The sequence below is a fragment of the Gekko japonicus genome, unplaced genomic scaffold (genome assembly GCF_001447785.1).
Source record: "Gekko japonicus isolate JY-2015 unplaced genomic scaffold, Gekko_japonicus_V1.1 scaffold2362, whole genome shotgun sequence".
Taxonomy (NCBI): Eukaryota; Metazoa; Chordata; class Lepidosauria; order Squamata; family Gekkonidae; genus Gekko; species Gekko japonicus.
In genome coordinates, this window is record NW_015174342.1 from 196,442 (window position 1) to 211,402 (window position 14,961).

At 47.5% G+C, this 14,961-nt stretch overlaps 1 protein-coding gene across 1 annotated transcript in view; it reads left to right on the top strand.

The window, feature by feature from the left end:
- The window catches only part of JAKMIP1 (janus kinase and microtubule interacting protein 1), an 81,819-nt gene that overhangs the window by 40,631 nt on the left and 26,227 nt on the right, over positions 1–14,961 (top strand). The window contains 6 exon segments of the mRNA XM_015424294.1: positions 2,168–2,230; positions 4,213–4,311; positions 7,363–7,464; positions 8,700–8,753; positions 10,670–10,735; positions 12,670–12,738. Of these exon segments, the coding sequence (XP_015279780.1) occupies positions 2,168–2,230; positions 4,213–4,311; positions 7,363–7,464; positions 8,700–8,753; positions 10,670–10,735; positions 12,670–12,738 (453 nt within the window).

Below are 14,961 nucleotides of genomic sequence, written 5' to 3' on the forward strand. Positions count from 1 at the left end.
GTTCCTGCTGAAAGCTGGCTCGGGACCCTGTGCCATTCTCTCTGCAGAGCGGCCATATTTGCAGCCAAACGGAATGCAGCGTGTCACTCCCTGCTGGCCTGTGTGGAGGAAGGCGCGGGTGAAACGGAGGTGCCTCCTTGGCGCGCTCTCTCCCTAAGGGGGCAGGAAAATATCGCTCAGTAAATTAGCCAGAGGCCAACATAGTAAACTCTCAAGGCCTGATGAGACCTAAATCGGCTCCAGGAGGAATGTTGAGAGTTGCTGGGTGACACTTAAAGGGGAAGAGGGAGGCAGAGACATTGGCCTGCCCAAGCCCTGGAGAGCTCAGAGGAATAACCAGAACATTGATCTGTGAGGCTGGCTGCTAAATCCCAGCATGCAGGAAGCAAAGGGAGGACTTCTAAATGTCTGGATCGTTGGCCTTGGAAAGGGGATGTGCTTGAAAACAACGGTCACTTTGGGTTTTCAAGCAGGGAAGCTTCTTTGAGAAACCCCTCATTGCCCCTGCAGGCTCTTTCTCCTCCACATCTGTTTCTCCAAATGAGCAGCCGTTCCCAGCTGTCCGTGGCACTGATTGGCGGGTGTTCGAGGTATCACCAAGATAACTTCAGCAGATCTGTACCTTATTTGAGAAAGAAACTGTTTCAAAAACGGAGGAAATGAGTGGACAAACTGATAAATGCACATGTAGCCTAGTAAGAAATAAAATGGTTGGATAATCCGCTTGAAGCATTTGGGGGGGTGTATGTGTGTGTGCGCAAGAGAGCCAGCCTGTCACTCCCTGATGTATTTTTAACCGTTGATTTCCGTGCTGGCATGTGCTGAACTTGGTCCATGGCTCAGGGAGCCACTCTGAACTGGCTGTCCCCCCCCCCCCCCCCCCGCTCCCCTAGAAGCGAGGCTGTGGTTGTGGATGTCTCTGCCTCAAGCAAAAAAAACACGTTTGCTTCTTAGGCTGTTTTGTGTCTGTAAATGTGAAGTGCTGAAATAAGAATGCTCATTGCTCTTCAAAATAAATGAAGTTTTCTAGTTCATGATGTGGCAATCTGTTTTTGTTTTTTTTTAAATAAATAATTTTAAAAGTCTTGGGCCAGAGCTTCATTGATGTGGGGTTGAGATGTCACAATTTTTAAAAAGTTCTTAAAACTGCAGATGATTAACATTGCCATAACTGTGCTTATTGCTTTTCCTGAGTGCAGGAAAATGTGCTTTGCATCTTTTTATCTCAGTAATCTGCACGACATCCCTCTGAAGCCGGCTGGCGCAGTAACTGCCGTGTTCCAAATGGGAAACGGAGCCTTTGAGGCAATGGGCTGCCAGCGGCATGGCCTAGCTGAGGTCAGATGAGGAGAGCGGGTCCCTTGCCACCCGCCCGGGAGACACATGGCCATGATATGAATCTGATATGAACTGTGCATTTCTCCGGAGGCCACTGAAATGAACTCTGTCAGCCTCCAACTGCAGCTTCTGATAGTGCTGATGGCCAGGTGGCGGTTGTGGCTCTGAAGCACCAAGAAATCTTGCGAAAAATAAGCTCCTTGAGTTCTGAGATTGGCTTCCAATAGCATCAGAGGAGCTAATTTTCCATTCAGTGTCCCATCATACGTCACACCGATTTTCATCCTGTCCTTTCCCCTGCTAAATGAGGATATTGGAACTCATTTGCACTTTATTTTTTCCTGTCAAGTTGCAGCTGACTTATGACGGCCCCGGTGGGGTCTTCAGAGCAAGAGATGTTCAGAGGTGGCTGGCCCTTGCCTGCCTCTGTGTTGTGACCCCCCCTGGACTTCCTGGGTGGTCGCCCACCTGAGCACTCGCCAGGGCTGACCCCGCTGAGCTTCCGAGATCTGACAGAATTAGGCCAGCCTGGGCGGTCCAGGTCAGGGCAATTTGCACCATGTTATTTCCCCCCTTCGTCACCACACAACTTCAAATAAAACTTTAAAGGAGAGTAACCAGTAAGGCCAGGCCACATACAGGGCTTCTGCTCTGTAGATCTTAAGAATATCAGATGACTCTAACTGGTCCAAGAGCAACTGGTTGCAGGAAGAAGCTTCCCTTCAGTTTTTAAAGGGAGTTCTCCATTTTGCTGATGAATTCACTTTGGTGTGTTGGTCCTTCATGGGATGGATGCACTTACCCTATTACTGCATGTTCTGTCTTGTAGGATTCTAAATGGATAGAAGAAAAGCAGGTACTGATCAGGACAAACCTGGAATTGGTAGAAAAGGTATGTGAAGAGAATGACAGCTTCAATATTACCTGCGCTCATTGTCATGAAATCAAGTGCACCGTGACTTGAAGTGAGGGTTTCCATGCGAGTTGGAGAGGAGCGTGCGGGGCGGGGCAGGGCGGGGGCTTGATGAGACTGTCAGATAGGATGATAACAGAGAAGCACATGGAGGGTAGAAGATGGTATAGGCGATAGCTGAGTTCTTTCAGCAGTGATACATCACTGTTGTTTTAGACCCCATTTCTCTTAATAAACATCAGCCACTCTTTTATTGTTTTTTTAAAAATACAGGAAATCCTTGTCGCCAGTACAGAGCTCCCTGGGACAGTGGGCTTTTCCGCATTCTCATTTTCCTCACTTGTGAGTTCCTGTTGTTTTGGGCTTGTTTCCCCCTGTTCTGCACGTGTTTTGCTCCCTCTAACAGTCGATTCTATATTCCATCGCTTCTTGTCCAGCTTAAAAACCTGCAGTTTCAATCATTTCCCTCACTTGTCTTGTTCCTGTTGCTTCGTGGGTTTTTTCCTGGTCCACATGTGTTTTGCTCCCTCTAGTGGTCGAGTCAATATTACATCGTGTTATGTCTTGTATAAAAACCTGCAAAACACATGCAGAACAGAAAAAAACCTTGAAGAAACAGGAACACACAACCGAGAAAAATGAGAGTGTGGAAAAGCCCAGACTATGCCATGGAGCAGTGTTCTTAGCCATCACATTAGTACGTTCCTGTTGAAGATATGAGATCCAGGCAGCCAGTCCACAAATGTTGCCGGCCTAAAACGGTTCATAATTAGATACAGTCACACATCTACACAACGAGCACTATGCTGGTTCCAGTTGTTTCATCAGTTCCGTAGAGACACTTGATGGCAGCAAGGGCAGGGGGGAGGGTAGGTTTTCCTCTTTGGCTCTTCCTTGTCAGGCTCTGTGTACGGGAGGTGCACCAAGGATGATTCAGTGCAGAGGCAAGATTGGTTTCCGGGATGACTGCAGGTAAGAGGCCTGGCCTTGAAGGCCCTGCGGCCATCAAGCTTGGACCGGTGATGGAACTCTAGGGAACATCAGGTCACTTGGGCTTCCTCCCTGACCTTTCTGAGCAAGTTGTGCCATGCTCTTGGTGCCTGCTGTTTTCACAGTTCAGAGGCATGTCAGAAAGATGGAAAGAAACTGTGGCCAAGACGTGCATTGAGGTGGCTGCCTTAGGCACCTGTTCTCCGACGCTGAGAGCATTGCTAGTTGTTGTACACGAGAGACACCTTGGGTTTTCCAACACATCTGATTGTCGTCACTTGTGTGCCCGGTGCTGCGTTTGGGGGGGTTTCTTTTCCACATGTGTTTTGCTCCCTCTAGTGGTCACTTTGATATTTCATCTCTGTCCAGAGACAGAGATACAGAAACGAAATATCAAATCGACTACTAGAGGGAGCAAAACACATGCGGAAAGGGGGGGGTGAGGCACAATATGGGCACACAAGCGAGGAAATAACACATGCAGAAAAGCCCCTTGTGCTTGGGGAAAACTTTTGGCCTGTAATAAAGGTATTCCCGGGCATGCACTCTAAGTGGTCACTTAAAAGTTTGCATCCCTATCCATCATAGGTTCTATGTCCTGGAAGCACAAAACTTAGAAATAAATTATGAATTTTTTTTAGCTTTTCAAAAGTCAACTTTTCTTTTAAATTGTCAGGTTATACAAAACTTAGAGCATATATTGTTTGTGACTTGATCTCTTTGAGAAGCCAGTTGAGTAGAGTTGACTTCAGCAATACCAGGGAAGGGTCGAAGGTGGGGCATTAGGTTGGATTCCCATTTTCATCAAGTATTTCACAAGTGCTTGTGTCTGTGTTTATACCCTACTACTTTAACTGTCTGTGATAGAAGTTCCTCTTGCATTTATTTCTGCAAGTGATACTTTGCTGTGTGCATTTAACATTTGGCTTCTGTCGTGGTCCACATCCATGTGATACTTTTCTCTGTCTTAGATTCATAAAATGGAGCAGGAAGAAAACCAGCTGAAGAGTGAAATGCAAGATGCCAAGGACCAGAATGAACTGCTGGAATTCCGAGTCCTAGAACTGGAAGTAAGAGACTCTCTCAGTTGTAAACTCTCAAATGGACCCGAGTTTGTCTTTGAACCCAAGCTGAAATTCATGTGAGATTTACTAGCGCTGGGTGTACGTGTAAAGGAAAACTAGTCAGATTTTGTGAAAATCTGCAATGACATTTGGGCAATGAATATAATGCCACTGCCTTAGTGCACTTTTGGAGGGAATGCGCGCTAATATGATGTTGTTGTAACATAGCTAATTTATACATATATATATTCATATAGTATTTGTTTTGCATCCAATAAAATATTTTTTTTATCGGTGTGTTTGCCTTTTGTTTGTTCCACTTCCATGACTCTTCCTTTCCTGCATGCACCACTTCTGTTATCAGGTAAGTTGCAGAGGCCCCCCCCCCCCCCCCCCCCCGGACACTTCCAATTAACACGTCTCTGCATGAAAAGTTTGACACGTCCATCATGTCAGTCCTTTTTCTTTTCACGTTTACTTTCAGCCAATTTATGAAAGGGAAGATAGTTGTGACATGTTTACATTTTTTTTTTAAATTACCTGAATCTCTTCTTGCTGAAACAACGATACAAAAAGAGAAGGATTTTTAAGTAGGGGGAAGTTCGGTTTCGCCGGCAAGTGTTCCTACTCTTTTCAGCAAGTGCCTGTCTATATTCAGTGTGGATCCATGATGTGAAAGGGATAAATAATGCAAAGGTCGTGTCAGGTCTTTCCACCTCTTTCCAAAAAAGGGGTGGGGGAAGAGTTGCTGTTGCAGAAAGAATGTGGGAGCACCCTCCTGTGGTTTCAGCCACTGTTGCGGGAGCCACCTCCGCTTTGGGAGGGGAACTTCCATTCCATCCTCAAACGTGGACCTCCCACTGCACTCCCCATCTTATTGAAACACACTCCCCCCTCCCCCTGGCTGTCATTTCACGTGGCCTCAAAGTTTACAATTAATGCCAGACTGTTAATATAACATTGTGGGGAAACACTGATATGTATTTTATGCTATACCGGCTTACTTTAACAGTACAACACCTGGTGTTTCCCCTTTCAGATATCTTATATGGTATCCGTGAAAGGTGATGGCTTGGGAAACTATGTCAATGAAGCTCAGTGCAGTAATCTGTGTCACGGGCATCAGTGCTCATCAATGTTTATTTGGGAAATGTATATGCTGCCTCTCCAGCTGGAGAGGCTCAGAAAGTAAAACAAGATAAAAACTTAAAACAACATAAAATTGTTTATATTCACAAACGTTAAAAACCTCACTCATTGTTTCTGAAGAAGTTTGCACAAACACCTACCCAGCCACAAACTTTGTTAGCCTTTAAGGTGCTCCTGGACTCAGCATTAACACATCGGCCAGAGCATAAAACCAGTGCAAAACATGCAGTGGTTTAAAAAAGTTTCATAAACTCATTCTGAGGCTAGGAGCTCTGTAAGCACAGTTTTCAAATGATCACTCTTAGTTGAACGCCTGGGTAAGACAAAATGTTTTGGCCTGATGCGTAAAGAGAGAGAAGCATAGGTGCCAGGTGAGCTTCAAGGGGAAGGGGAGGATGCCACAGGTGAGGGGCTACCACTGAAAAAGCTCTGTCTGAATAGTACTTCCTGCTGTCAGTGGTTTTTCAGACTCATGGGGGAAAATCAGAGGTTTGATAGCTATTGAAAATAGTCCAAATGATACCTGGTGCTGTTTCTGTGACGTGCGCCCACAAAGTTGCACCATCATTTTCCTCAGCTGGAGTGAGTGTTTAGGCATCCCTTTCACAATTGATGTTCCCTCATTTTTGCACCGTAGGATGAGATTCCCAAGGTTTTGACCAGTCCTTCCATTGGCTCTATGCATTCTATGGATCCTTGCCCCATGAAGGATTTTTATGGTTACGTCCAGATCCCTTAAATAACAGTGAAGAGTGCAGAACGAAGTTCGAGTCCAGTGGGCACCTTTAAGACCAACCAAGTTTTAGTCTGGGTATATTCTGGGTATTCATGCGTGCACACGGGAGCTGATGTCCAGAATGAAACTTGGTTGGTCTTCAAGGTGCCTCCACTGGACTCAAACTTTGGTCTGCTACTTCAGACCAACACGGCGACCCACCTGGATCTATTGAAGGATGTGTAACCTCCTGTGCCTTCATCCTTAAAGAAACTTGAGTACCCCACAGTCCGGCACCTAATTATTTCTGTGCCTGAGGGAGGCTTCCCATTCATCTTCCAACCAAATGTCTTTACGTCTTAGATGCATATCTGTTAGGTCAACATAAAACACTGGGGAGTGAGTGGCTGAGCAAACCTAAGGCAAGCTAAGGGTTGGCAGGGGGGACTGCCTAAAGGGGTGCCCAGTTTCAGCGCTACAGGCTGCTTCTGCTGACTGGTGCTGTAGAGGGAAGGCCTCTCCTCTGGAGTGGGTCTTGCGCTTGCGTCTCCATGACCTCACTGCATGGTGACGCTTCTGCCAAAGCAATGCAAAAAACTTGCTGGCTGCTGTGATCAAGTTGTAGACATTCTCCACCTCCCTCAGTACTGAGATGTGCTTTATTGTTAGGCTGCAGGTGAAAGAAGCTTTAAAAAATGGAATTTGATAGATTCATGATCAATCTATGAGTGGCTACTAGCCAGGATGACTGAGGGGAACCTCCACTTTCAGAGGCACTAATCCTCTGAATCCCAGAGCCAGGAGGCAACCTCAAGGGAAGTCCTCGGCCTCTCTGCCCTATTGTTGGCCCTCCAGAGGAACTGGTTGGCCACTGTGTGAGACAGGAGGCTGGACTAGATGCACCACTGGTCTGATCCAGCAGGGCTCTTCTAAAACTCTCCTCCTGGCTTTTGCTGTATCATTTTTGGAAATCTCTGTCTGATGTGAATGCTCTTAGGTGATGTTTTGGACCTGTTGGTATGGCCCTGTCCAGTTTGGTTTGAGAAGGGTGTTCTATATCTGTTCTTCACACACCCATGCAGTGATAACGTGCCATTTCCCCCCCCTTTTCGCTTGGCTTGAATGACTTGGAAAGGGTCGGGGATCTTCTCATAACAATGTATGCTCTTGTTTTGAACAAAATCTTTCCTCAGGAGAGAGAACGAAGGTCACCAGCTTTTAACCTCCAAATGTCTGCTTTCCCTGAAAACAGCGGTAGTGCCCTTCAACTGTTCTGTCAGCAGGAGGGAATAAAGGTAGATGTGGATTTGTCTGTTCTTGTGAGATAGCTGGAACTGGTTTCAGGTTGCCCCAGGTGGGCCAGGCCTTTTGCTCCCTTCAGGTGCAAGTGGTGAGCCTGACAAACATCCAGACTTGGGTGTGTGAGTGATGGGAATGGTTTCCTTTCCTCTTCCCGCCCCCCCCCCGGGGGGGGCAAGAGCTCTCTTCTGGAATTAGGGCCAAGCTGGAGCAGAAACGAGTCTGGAGAATGGGTGGCTGGGAAGAAAGGCTGGGGAAGGGTCCATCTCCCCTCATTGCTGGGCCCCTTTTCCGTGTTACATATCGGACCCCACCTTCAGCTTTAGGTATGACTCCGACTGCCCTGTGAAGTTGGACCACTTCCACCTCCTGGAACCAGTTTGAGGCTGGGTCCCACCCTACCCCTGCCAGTCCCGCCCTGTTCACTGTCACATCCCAGGAGCTTCCACTGAGAGTCTGCTTTTACCTAAAATGAGAGCCAGTTTGGTGTAGTGGTTAAGTGCACGGACTCTAATCTGGGAGAACCGGGTTTGATTCCCCACTCCTCCACTTGCACCTGCTGATGTGACCTTGTCACAAGCTCTGGCACAGCTGTCCTTGAAAAAGAGCCGTTTGTGTCAGAGTTCTCTCAGCCCCACCCACCTCACAGGGTGTCTGTTGTGGGGAGGGGAGGGGAAGGGAAAGGAGTTTGTAAGCCACTCTGAGACTCCAAGTGAAGGGCGGGGTATAAATCCAATCTCCTCTTCTTCTTCTTCTTCTAAAATCTTTCAGGTTTGGCTATAATAGGAAATTATTTTCCTCTGCACAGTGAAGTATCTGGTTGCCAAGCTCACACAGCATGATTTGGTAGCAGACACTTGAATACTGTTCCAGTGTTCTGCAGGCAGCACATGAGGCAATTTGAAAAGTTGGCTGGGACTCCAACGGTAATTGAATTGTTACTGAACAAAAATAGATACCGGAATATGTGATATAATCAGTAACTAGGATGACATAACGTCGTTCATAGATGACTTTTTAGAACTGTTCTTCTGTGACTCTCCTGTAATAAATTAGGCTAAAATCAGAGAGTCACCTTTTCAGGAATATGTTGGGTATTGCTGCCATTGATACCAGAATTTCTTTTGTAGCATTTATTTCTGGCCTAATTAATGAAAAAAAGGTGTTAAGCTTGTACAAATATGTATGCTTTTGCCACATGAGAAATAAATACTGGAATTTTCTCTTCCAGGATGTGAATATCTCTGAACTCATGAAGAAGCTAGATATTCTTGGTGATAATGGGGTAGTTAATCTATTTATTTATGTCATTCCAGTTACGTATTTTTAAATGGGATTTTGTTGTTGCTGTTTTGGCATGTCAGCATGGATTCCGTACTGGCAAGCGGGCACTGTGCATGTGTGTGGGGGAAGGGGGTAGAGGGTAGACCTCATGGTCCTTCTTGGCCTTTTGTGTCTCCTCTGAGATGGCCAAATGCAAAGTAATCAGAACCAAGGAAATCCATGTGGGAGAGCAAACTCTGCAAAGGCATATTTCCCCCAGAACCAGAGCTGACCCACTGTCAGGTGCTCTGTGTGTGTGTCATTGAGACTAGGCCTCCCTGTGGTGTTGGACTGACCATGACTGGACTCTGATCCAGCAGGGCTACTCTTAAGTTCTTACGTATGATTGACGTGGCATGTTTACCAGTCTTGGTTTGATAACGCCCCATGTTCCTGGGCATCCTGAGCAAGTAAGATTAACAACATGTAATTAATGTGGGCGAATTATTTGGCAGCCCCCTGTCGAAAGATACCTGGCTTGGTATCTGAGCAAACGGCTGACCGTTCCATTGACAGGATTTGTCTATGGTTGCCCGTATGCATCTGCAACAAAATGTTGGGGTGTAATTTACGGTGCAATTATTTAATTAGCAATCTCTGGGCTTGTACTGATGTCAGAATCTGAGTCTGGTCCCCTCCTTTCACGAAATGCCAGACAAACCCCCTGCTCCAGCAGCAACTCTTAGAGGAGGAGGCAAGAGGAGGTTTGGCATCCGGAAAATCCTTCTCAGGACTTCCCCATATTCTGTGCTACTCTTATGAATGACATAGATAGGAATATTACTCTAGTAAAAATATGGGATATGGGGTATAGTGAGGATTACGGCTGCAGGTCGAACGATCTTGATGCCGGATCAGAGAACTGGTTGTGCAGCGCTCAGCAACTGCGTTCTCGCACCCCCTTAGCCCTCCAGTGATCTGGGGCCTTCAGCAGAAATCCTTCTTGTGAGGTTGCCACTTTTTAGGATTTGGCCTGAAATCAGATGCCAGCATATCAGATGCTCCCACCATCGTCTCTAAGAGCAGGTCCAGCCTTTGATGGGCCACTCCTGGAGTCTCAGGTGGATCTTTGCCGTGGCCAGGAGGAGCGAGGGCCGCAGTGGTTCTCTCTGGCTTGTGAGCACACCAGGTCTCTGGGGTCCGAGCCTCCAGGCTCCTCAGCCCCGACAGAGGTATGGCGGCTGCAGCTCCTCCTGGCGATGGGCTTGCCTTGGCAAAGCTCCCTCCAAATGAGAGCTGGGCTACATTCAGACGTTACGAATAGGCCTTTTGGCCACGCAGGTACAGACCCGGCTAATAGCTGCGTTTGTGTGCTCTGTCCACATCTTTGCCTTGCACAGCACATGGTGACTGAAGGTGAAAGACTAAAAGCTGTTAGGTGTGACCAATACTGTCCCCCTAAGCTGTGGAGTCTTGTGAGCAAAAATTCTACTTTGTGAGCGACTGGCATTAAAGTTGTGAGCGAGCAATGTGGCTACTACATAAATTAGTTTGCTCTGGAGCCCTCCTTCCTGAGCTAAGGCAACAATGTGTGAGCCGGAGGCTAAAAAACCGTGAGGTAGCTCACACTAACTCAGCTTAGAGGGAACACTGGTTGTGACGTCCAAATGCAGATGCTCCGGACTAACTGGGCTCAGTTTCATTCTTGGTCATCAGGATTCTTAACCAGGATTCAGCCATGATTAAGAATCCCTGTAACTGGGAGGAAAACTAACTCCAGTTTTGTCCATCCATTTGGATGTCACCACTCACATGGCTTGAGTGTTAACCAGTTTGTGTCCATTACGAACAAAGGGTGGTTTCCTTGTGGCATCTAAAAAGATGTGCTCCAAAGAACCTGTAGAGTGTTTTAAAATAAAGTGTCCTTTTCTGTTTCAGAATCTGAGGAATGAAGAACAGGTTGCAATAATCCAAGCTGGAACTGTACTTTCCCTCTGTGAAAAGGTAGATTTCAGTGGGCAGTTGCTTGCCAAAGGCATGGACTTTCCATCCCACAAAAGCTGTATTTTGTGTACTATATTTTTAAAAATACCTCTACAGACTTCTGTTTAAATCGCTTTAAATCCTGATTTTACTGTGACTGTTGGTGAAAGACTCTGAGCATAACCTCTTTTTGTCAAAATAGCTAGCACAGTGTTTATGGGAACTAAATAGCGCAGTTGTTCTCAAATGTTAGCAACTGCTTTGTTTTCAGACCCACCACTACCACTGAACTTGAACACCATCTGTTTGGAGCCAAGAGGACAAGTGGTGTGTCCGGCCTCCTCCTCTTTCCATTCCCTGGCTAAGGTAGCCCCTGGTCAGTGGGCTGGGCTTCACTGGGCTGCGTGGAGGGGAAGAGGTGGTGGCAGCAGGGGTTAGGAAGGGAGGAGGGCTCCCCTCCCAAGTCCCTCTTGTAGCCCAGTAAGGGAGAGTTGAGGGGGAGGGCAGCCATGGCAACAGAAGAGGACTATGTACTTGGCAAAGGTCCAGCTTACCTAAGGGACCGCCTTTCTCCATATGTTCCCCCAAGGGCACTACAGTTGGGGGCAAAACATCTTTTGGTTGTCCGAGCCCCTAGAGATGTCAAAGATGCTGCGACTAGGGCCAGGGCGTTTTCGGTGGCGGCTCCTATCTGGTGGAACGAGCTCCCGGAGGAGAATTCAGGGCCCTGCGGGACCTTATGCAGTTCCGCAGGGCCTGTGAGACGGAGCTCTTCCGCCAGGCTTTTGAGTAGGAGCCGCCACCATCACTGTACCACCATCGCGCTGCCATCTTTGGCAATGCGAACTGGCCGTGGGAATGAAGAACGGACAGAGTGCAGACCGATCAAGAAGAGACAGTAGAACCTCTGCAACATTGCATGGGAGTCCCCATCTTGGTTGATATTTTGTTGTGAGCACCGATTTTAAATGTAAAATGTCAAATGTAATCTGATTGTTTTATCTGGTTTTAGTGTTATGTATGGCAGTTGCCTCTTGTTAGCCGCTCTGAGCCCATGTGGACGGGTGGGATAGAAGTCAAATAAATAAACAAATAAGGTGGCCATGGCCAATGTTCCCTCTAAGCTGTGGAGTCTTGTGAGCAAAAATTCTACTTTGTGAGCTACCGGCATTAAAGTTGTGGGTGAGCGATTTGGCTACTGCACAAATTAGTCTGCTCTGGAGCCATCCTTCCTGAGCTAAGACAAAAATGAGTGATCTGGAGGCTAAAAAACTGTGAGCTAGCTCACACTGACTCAGCTTAGAGGGAACACTGGCCATGGCAGTGTTCTGCCATCTTGCTCCCCAACTGATGGTGTTCACCTTCAACAACAGGAGCGGGTCTAGTCCTGACTAGGTCTGGATGTCACCTGCGTGTGCCTTTGAGCATGCATGTGGAAAGTGTATTGTCCAATTCGAGTGGCAAGGGCTGAACTATTGGATCCCAGCAACCAGTGAGTGGTTTTGCTGGCTGGTGCTTTGTGGTGATCTGGAAATTAAGTGGCTGCAGGAGGCAGAAGCTCTGAGAGCGCCTCCTGACCTCTCTAAAAGGGAGAACCCGATTCTGTCTCCTCCTCACGAAGAGGAGAGCAGTCATTCTCCTCTAGTGATTTTTTCTGGAAAAAAACCGGAAAAATTTGGGGGGGGAATGGTTTCCCCCCATTTTTTTCCTGAAGCCCTTTTTGTTTTTTTAAGAAAAATTGGAAAAATTGAAAAAAGAAAAAAAATTGATTACGGAACATTTTATTTTAACATGATGAATAAAATATTTTAAGACAAGGTGTTCAAATATTTTCCAAATCATTTCTAAAAAATAGGTATGGTATCAGATTGATCTAATTTCTGTTCACTGACACTTAGGCCGACGTCTCTGTTGAAGGCGGCCATTTCAGTTTTGTTGCTGTTCCTTTCCTGCAGTGGCTGAAACAAATAGAGGAGACAGAAGCTGCGCTCACTCAGAAGATGGTGGACCTGGAAAACGAAAAGGTAAGAAGGAGGAAATGACACCTGCCTTTCATTTCCCACAAACAGCTGCGAATAGGGATGCAGGCCCATTGCCCTCCTCCTCCTCTCCCCGCCCTTTAATAGGATGTCAACGAATGAAGTTCTTTTCCCTTGAACCCTACTTTGTAATACAGAAAGGAATGAAGCTAACCGTAACGGCAGGAGCCAATCAGAGAGGGTCTTATTGCCCCCAGGACTCCTGCCCTGGTGGTGCCTTTTGTTTGTGTGGCACTTCTGGGTCAGTCACGGCAGAATCCTGGGACAAAAGGTCACAGCTCTTGGCTCTCACCCCCTCCCTAGAAAGCCAAGAGGTCCTCTCAGTCCAGTGACCTTAGTTGAAGCTCTATTCCCCCCTCCCCCGGAAGCTGAGGGGGCTCCCTGTCCCTGTGAGCCATGTCGGTGTGAGGGGGGCCTGCCCTTCTGTCTCTGCAAAGGGCCCAGGGCATGGTCAGAAGGGTCGTGATCCCACAAGAGATCCAGGCGGGCCGCCATGTTGGTCTGAAACAGCAGAACAAGCAGTCCAGCGGCACCTTTAAGACCAGCACTGTGCATGGAAGCTTATCCCCAGAATGAAACTTTGCTGGTCTTCAAGCTGCCACTGGTGGACTCAAACTTTGTTCTGTGATCCAACCATGTGTCTGAAGCTAAGCAAGTCTAGGTCCTGGGAACTCATCTGTGCTACTCTGGATTCTGTAACAGAAAAAGGTGGGGTAGAAATGTGACAAAACAAATTTCTGCGGTGAATCTCTGCACACCAGCTGTGCACCACCCCATGGTGAGCAGCCTCCAGTGGTGAGCCATTAAAAGCGCCCTCGGCCGGCAGCGGCTGCATCCTCATTGGCCAGGAGAGAAGTCAGCCCACAGCTGCCTGCAAATTCAGCATAGTGGCTGGCACTACAACGGAAGTCTCTTCCCTCTCTGGGTTCCATAGAATAGCACACTAATTATGAGAGGAGGAAGTGCCCACATCCTGCCAGCCGCGCAGTGCTGTAGGATGGAAACCTACAATTTGCCACTCATTGGTCTTCGTGCAGAGACTCCCCACTAAGTCAGTCATGATTTGGGCTCCAGGGATCATCAGGAACGTCTGGTTAGATCACACAAGTCTAAGCACTCTTGGAAACTGTGTTTTCCCCTGAGCTATCTTTTGAATATCACAATGGGGAAATTATAATGAGAACATAACTAGAGGTGGCAGTTGCTAGGATGTTTCTCTCTGTCTCCTGGGTTGTCCCTAGTTCAGTATAATGCTGTTTGGTGTAGTGGTTAAGTGCACGGACTCTAATCTGGGAGAACCGGGTTTGAGTCCCCACTCCTCCACTTGCAGCTGCTAGGTGACCTTGGGCAAGCCATAGTTCTGACAAGAGCTGTTCTCTCAAGGGCAGCTCTTGAAAGAGCTCTCTCAGCCCCACCTACCTCATATGCTGTCTGCTATGGGGAGGGGAAGGGAACGGAGTTTGTAAGCCACTCTGAGACTCCGAGTGAAAGGCGGGGTATAAATCCAATCCCTTCCTCCTGCTGCTGTTCTCTCATCCGAGAGTTGCTTCTCAGGTTTTTCTTTGATATGTACTAACGGTATCCCATACCTAAGAATGAACCTGGCCCCCATGTGGATCGATGGACCCAGAGAACGGGGCCAGGGTCAGATGGGGGTATTCTTCTGCAGAACTGGGGTGGCCCCCTAAGTGTTTAGAAAAATGTAAAAACCCCAGAAACAGAAGGGAACAGTTGAATCCCCTCCCTAAATTTATTTATTTATTGGGTTTCTATCCCGCCCTCCCCACGAACGGGCTCAGGGAGGCTTACAGTTAAAGGCACTATGTGCCAGAGTTCATAAAACCAATAAAACCAGATAAAGCAAGATAAAACAACCATATCATTACAATTAAAGTGCTCAACATAGAAATGATCTTCCAAGTCCCAATTCAGCTATATCTAGTATCTCATACTGTATCTAGTATCTCATACGTTACTGTGGCTCTCCATATGGGCCAGCCAACTACCCCGGTGTTACTAACAGTAATAGTTGGTGGTAGTGGTGGGCGGCTCCTAACTAAAAGACATACATGTTGTCCATTCTCACGTGGAGCATCCCTGTTGGGCCATGGGCTGGGTGGAGGGGAAGGGCCCGTCCCGCAGGCCAAGTAGGTAAGGGGGGGAGAGCCAGGCAGGCGGAGGCCGCGGGCTGCAGGTGGACTCGGGGGG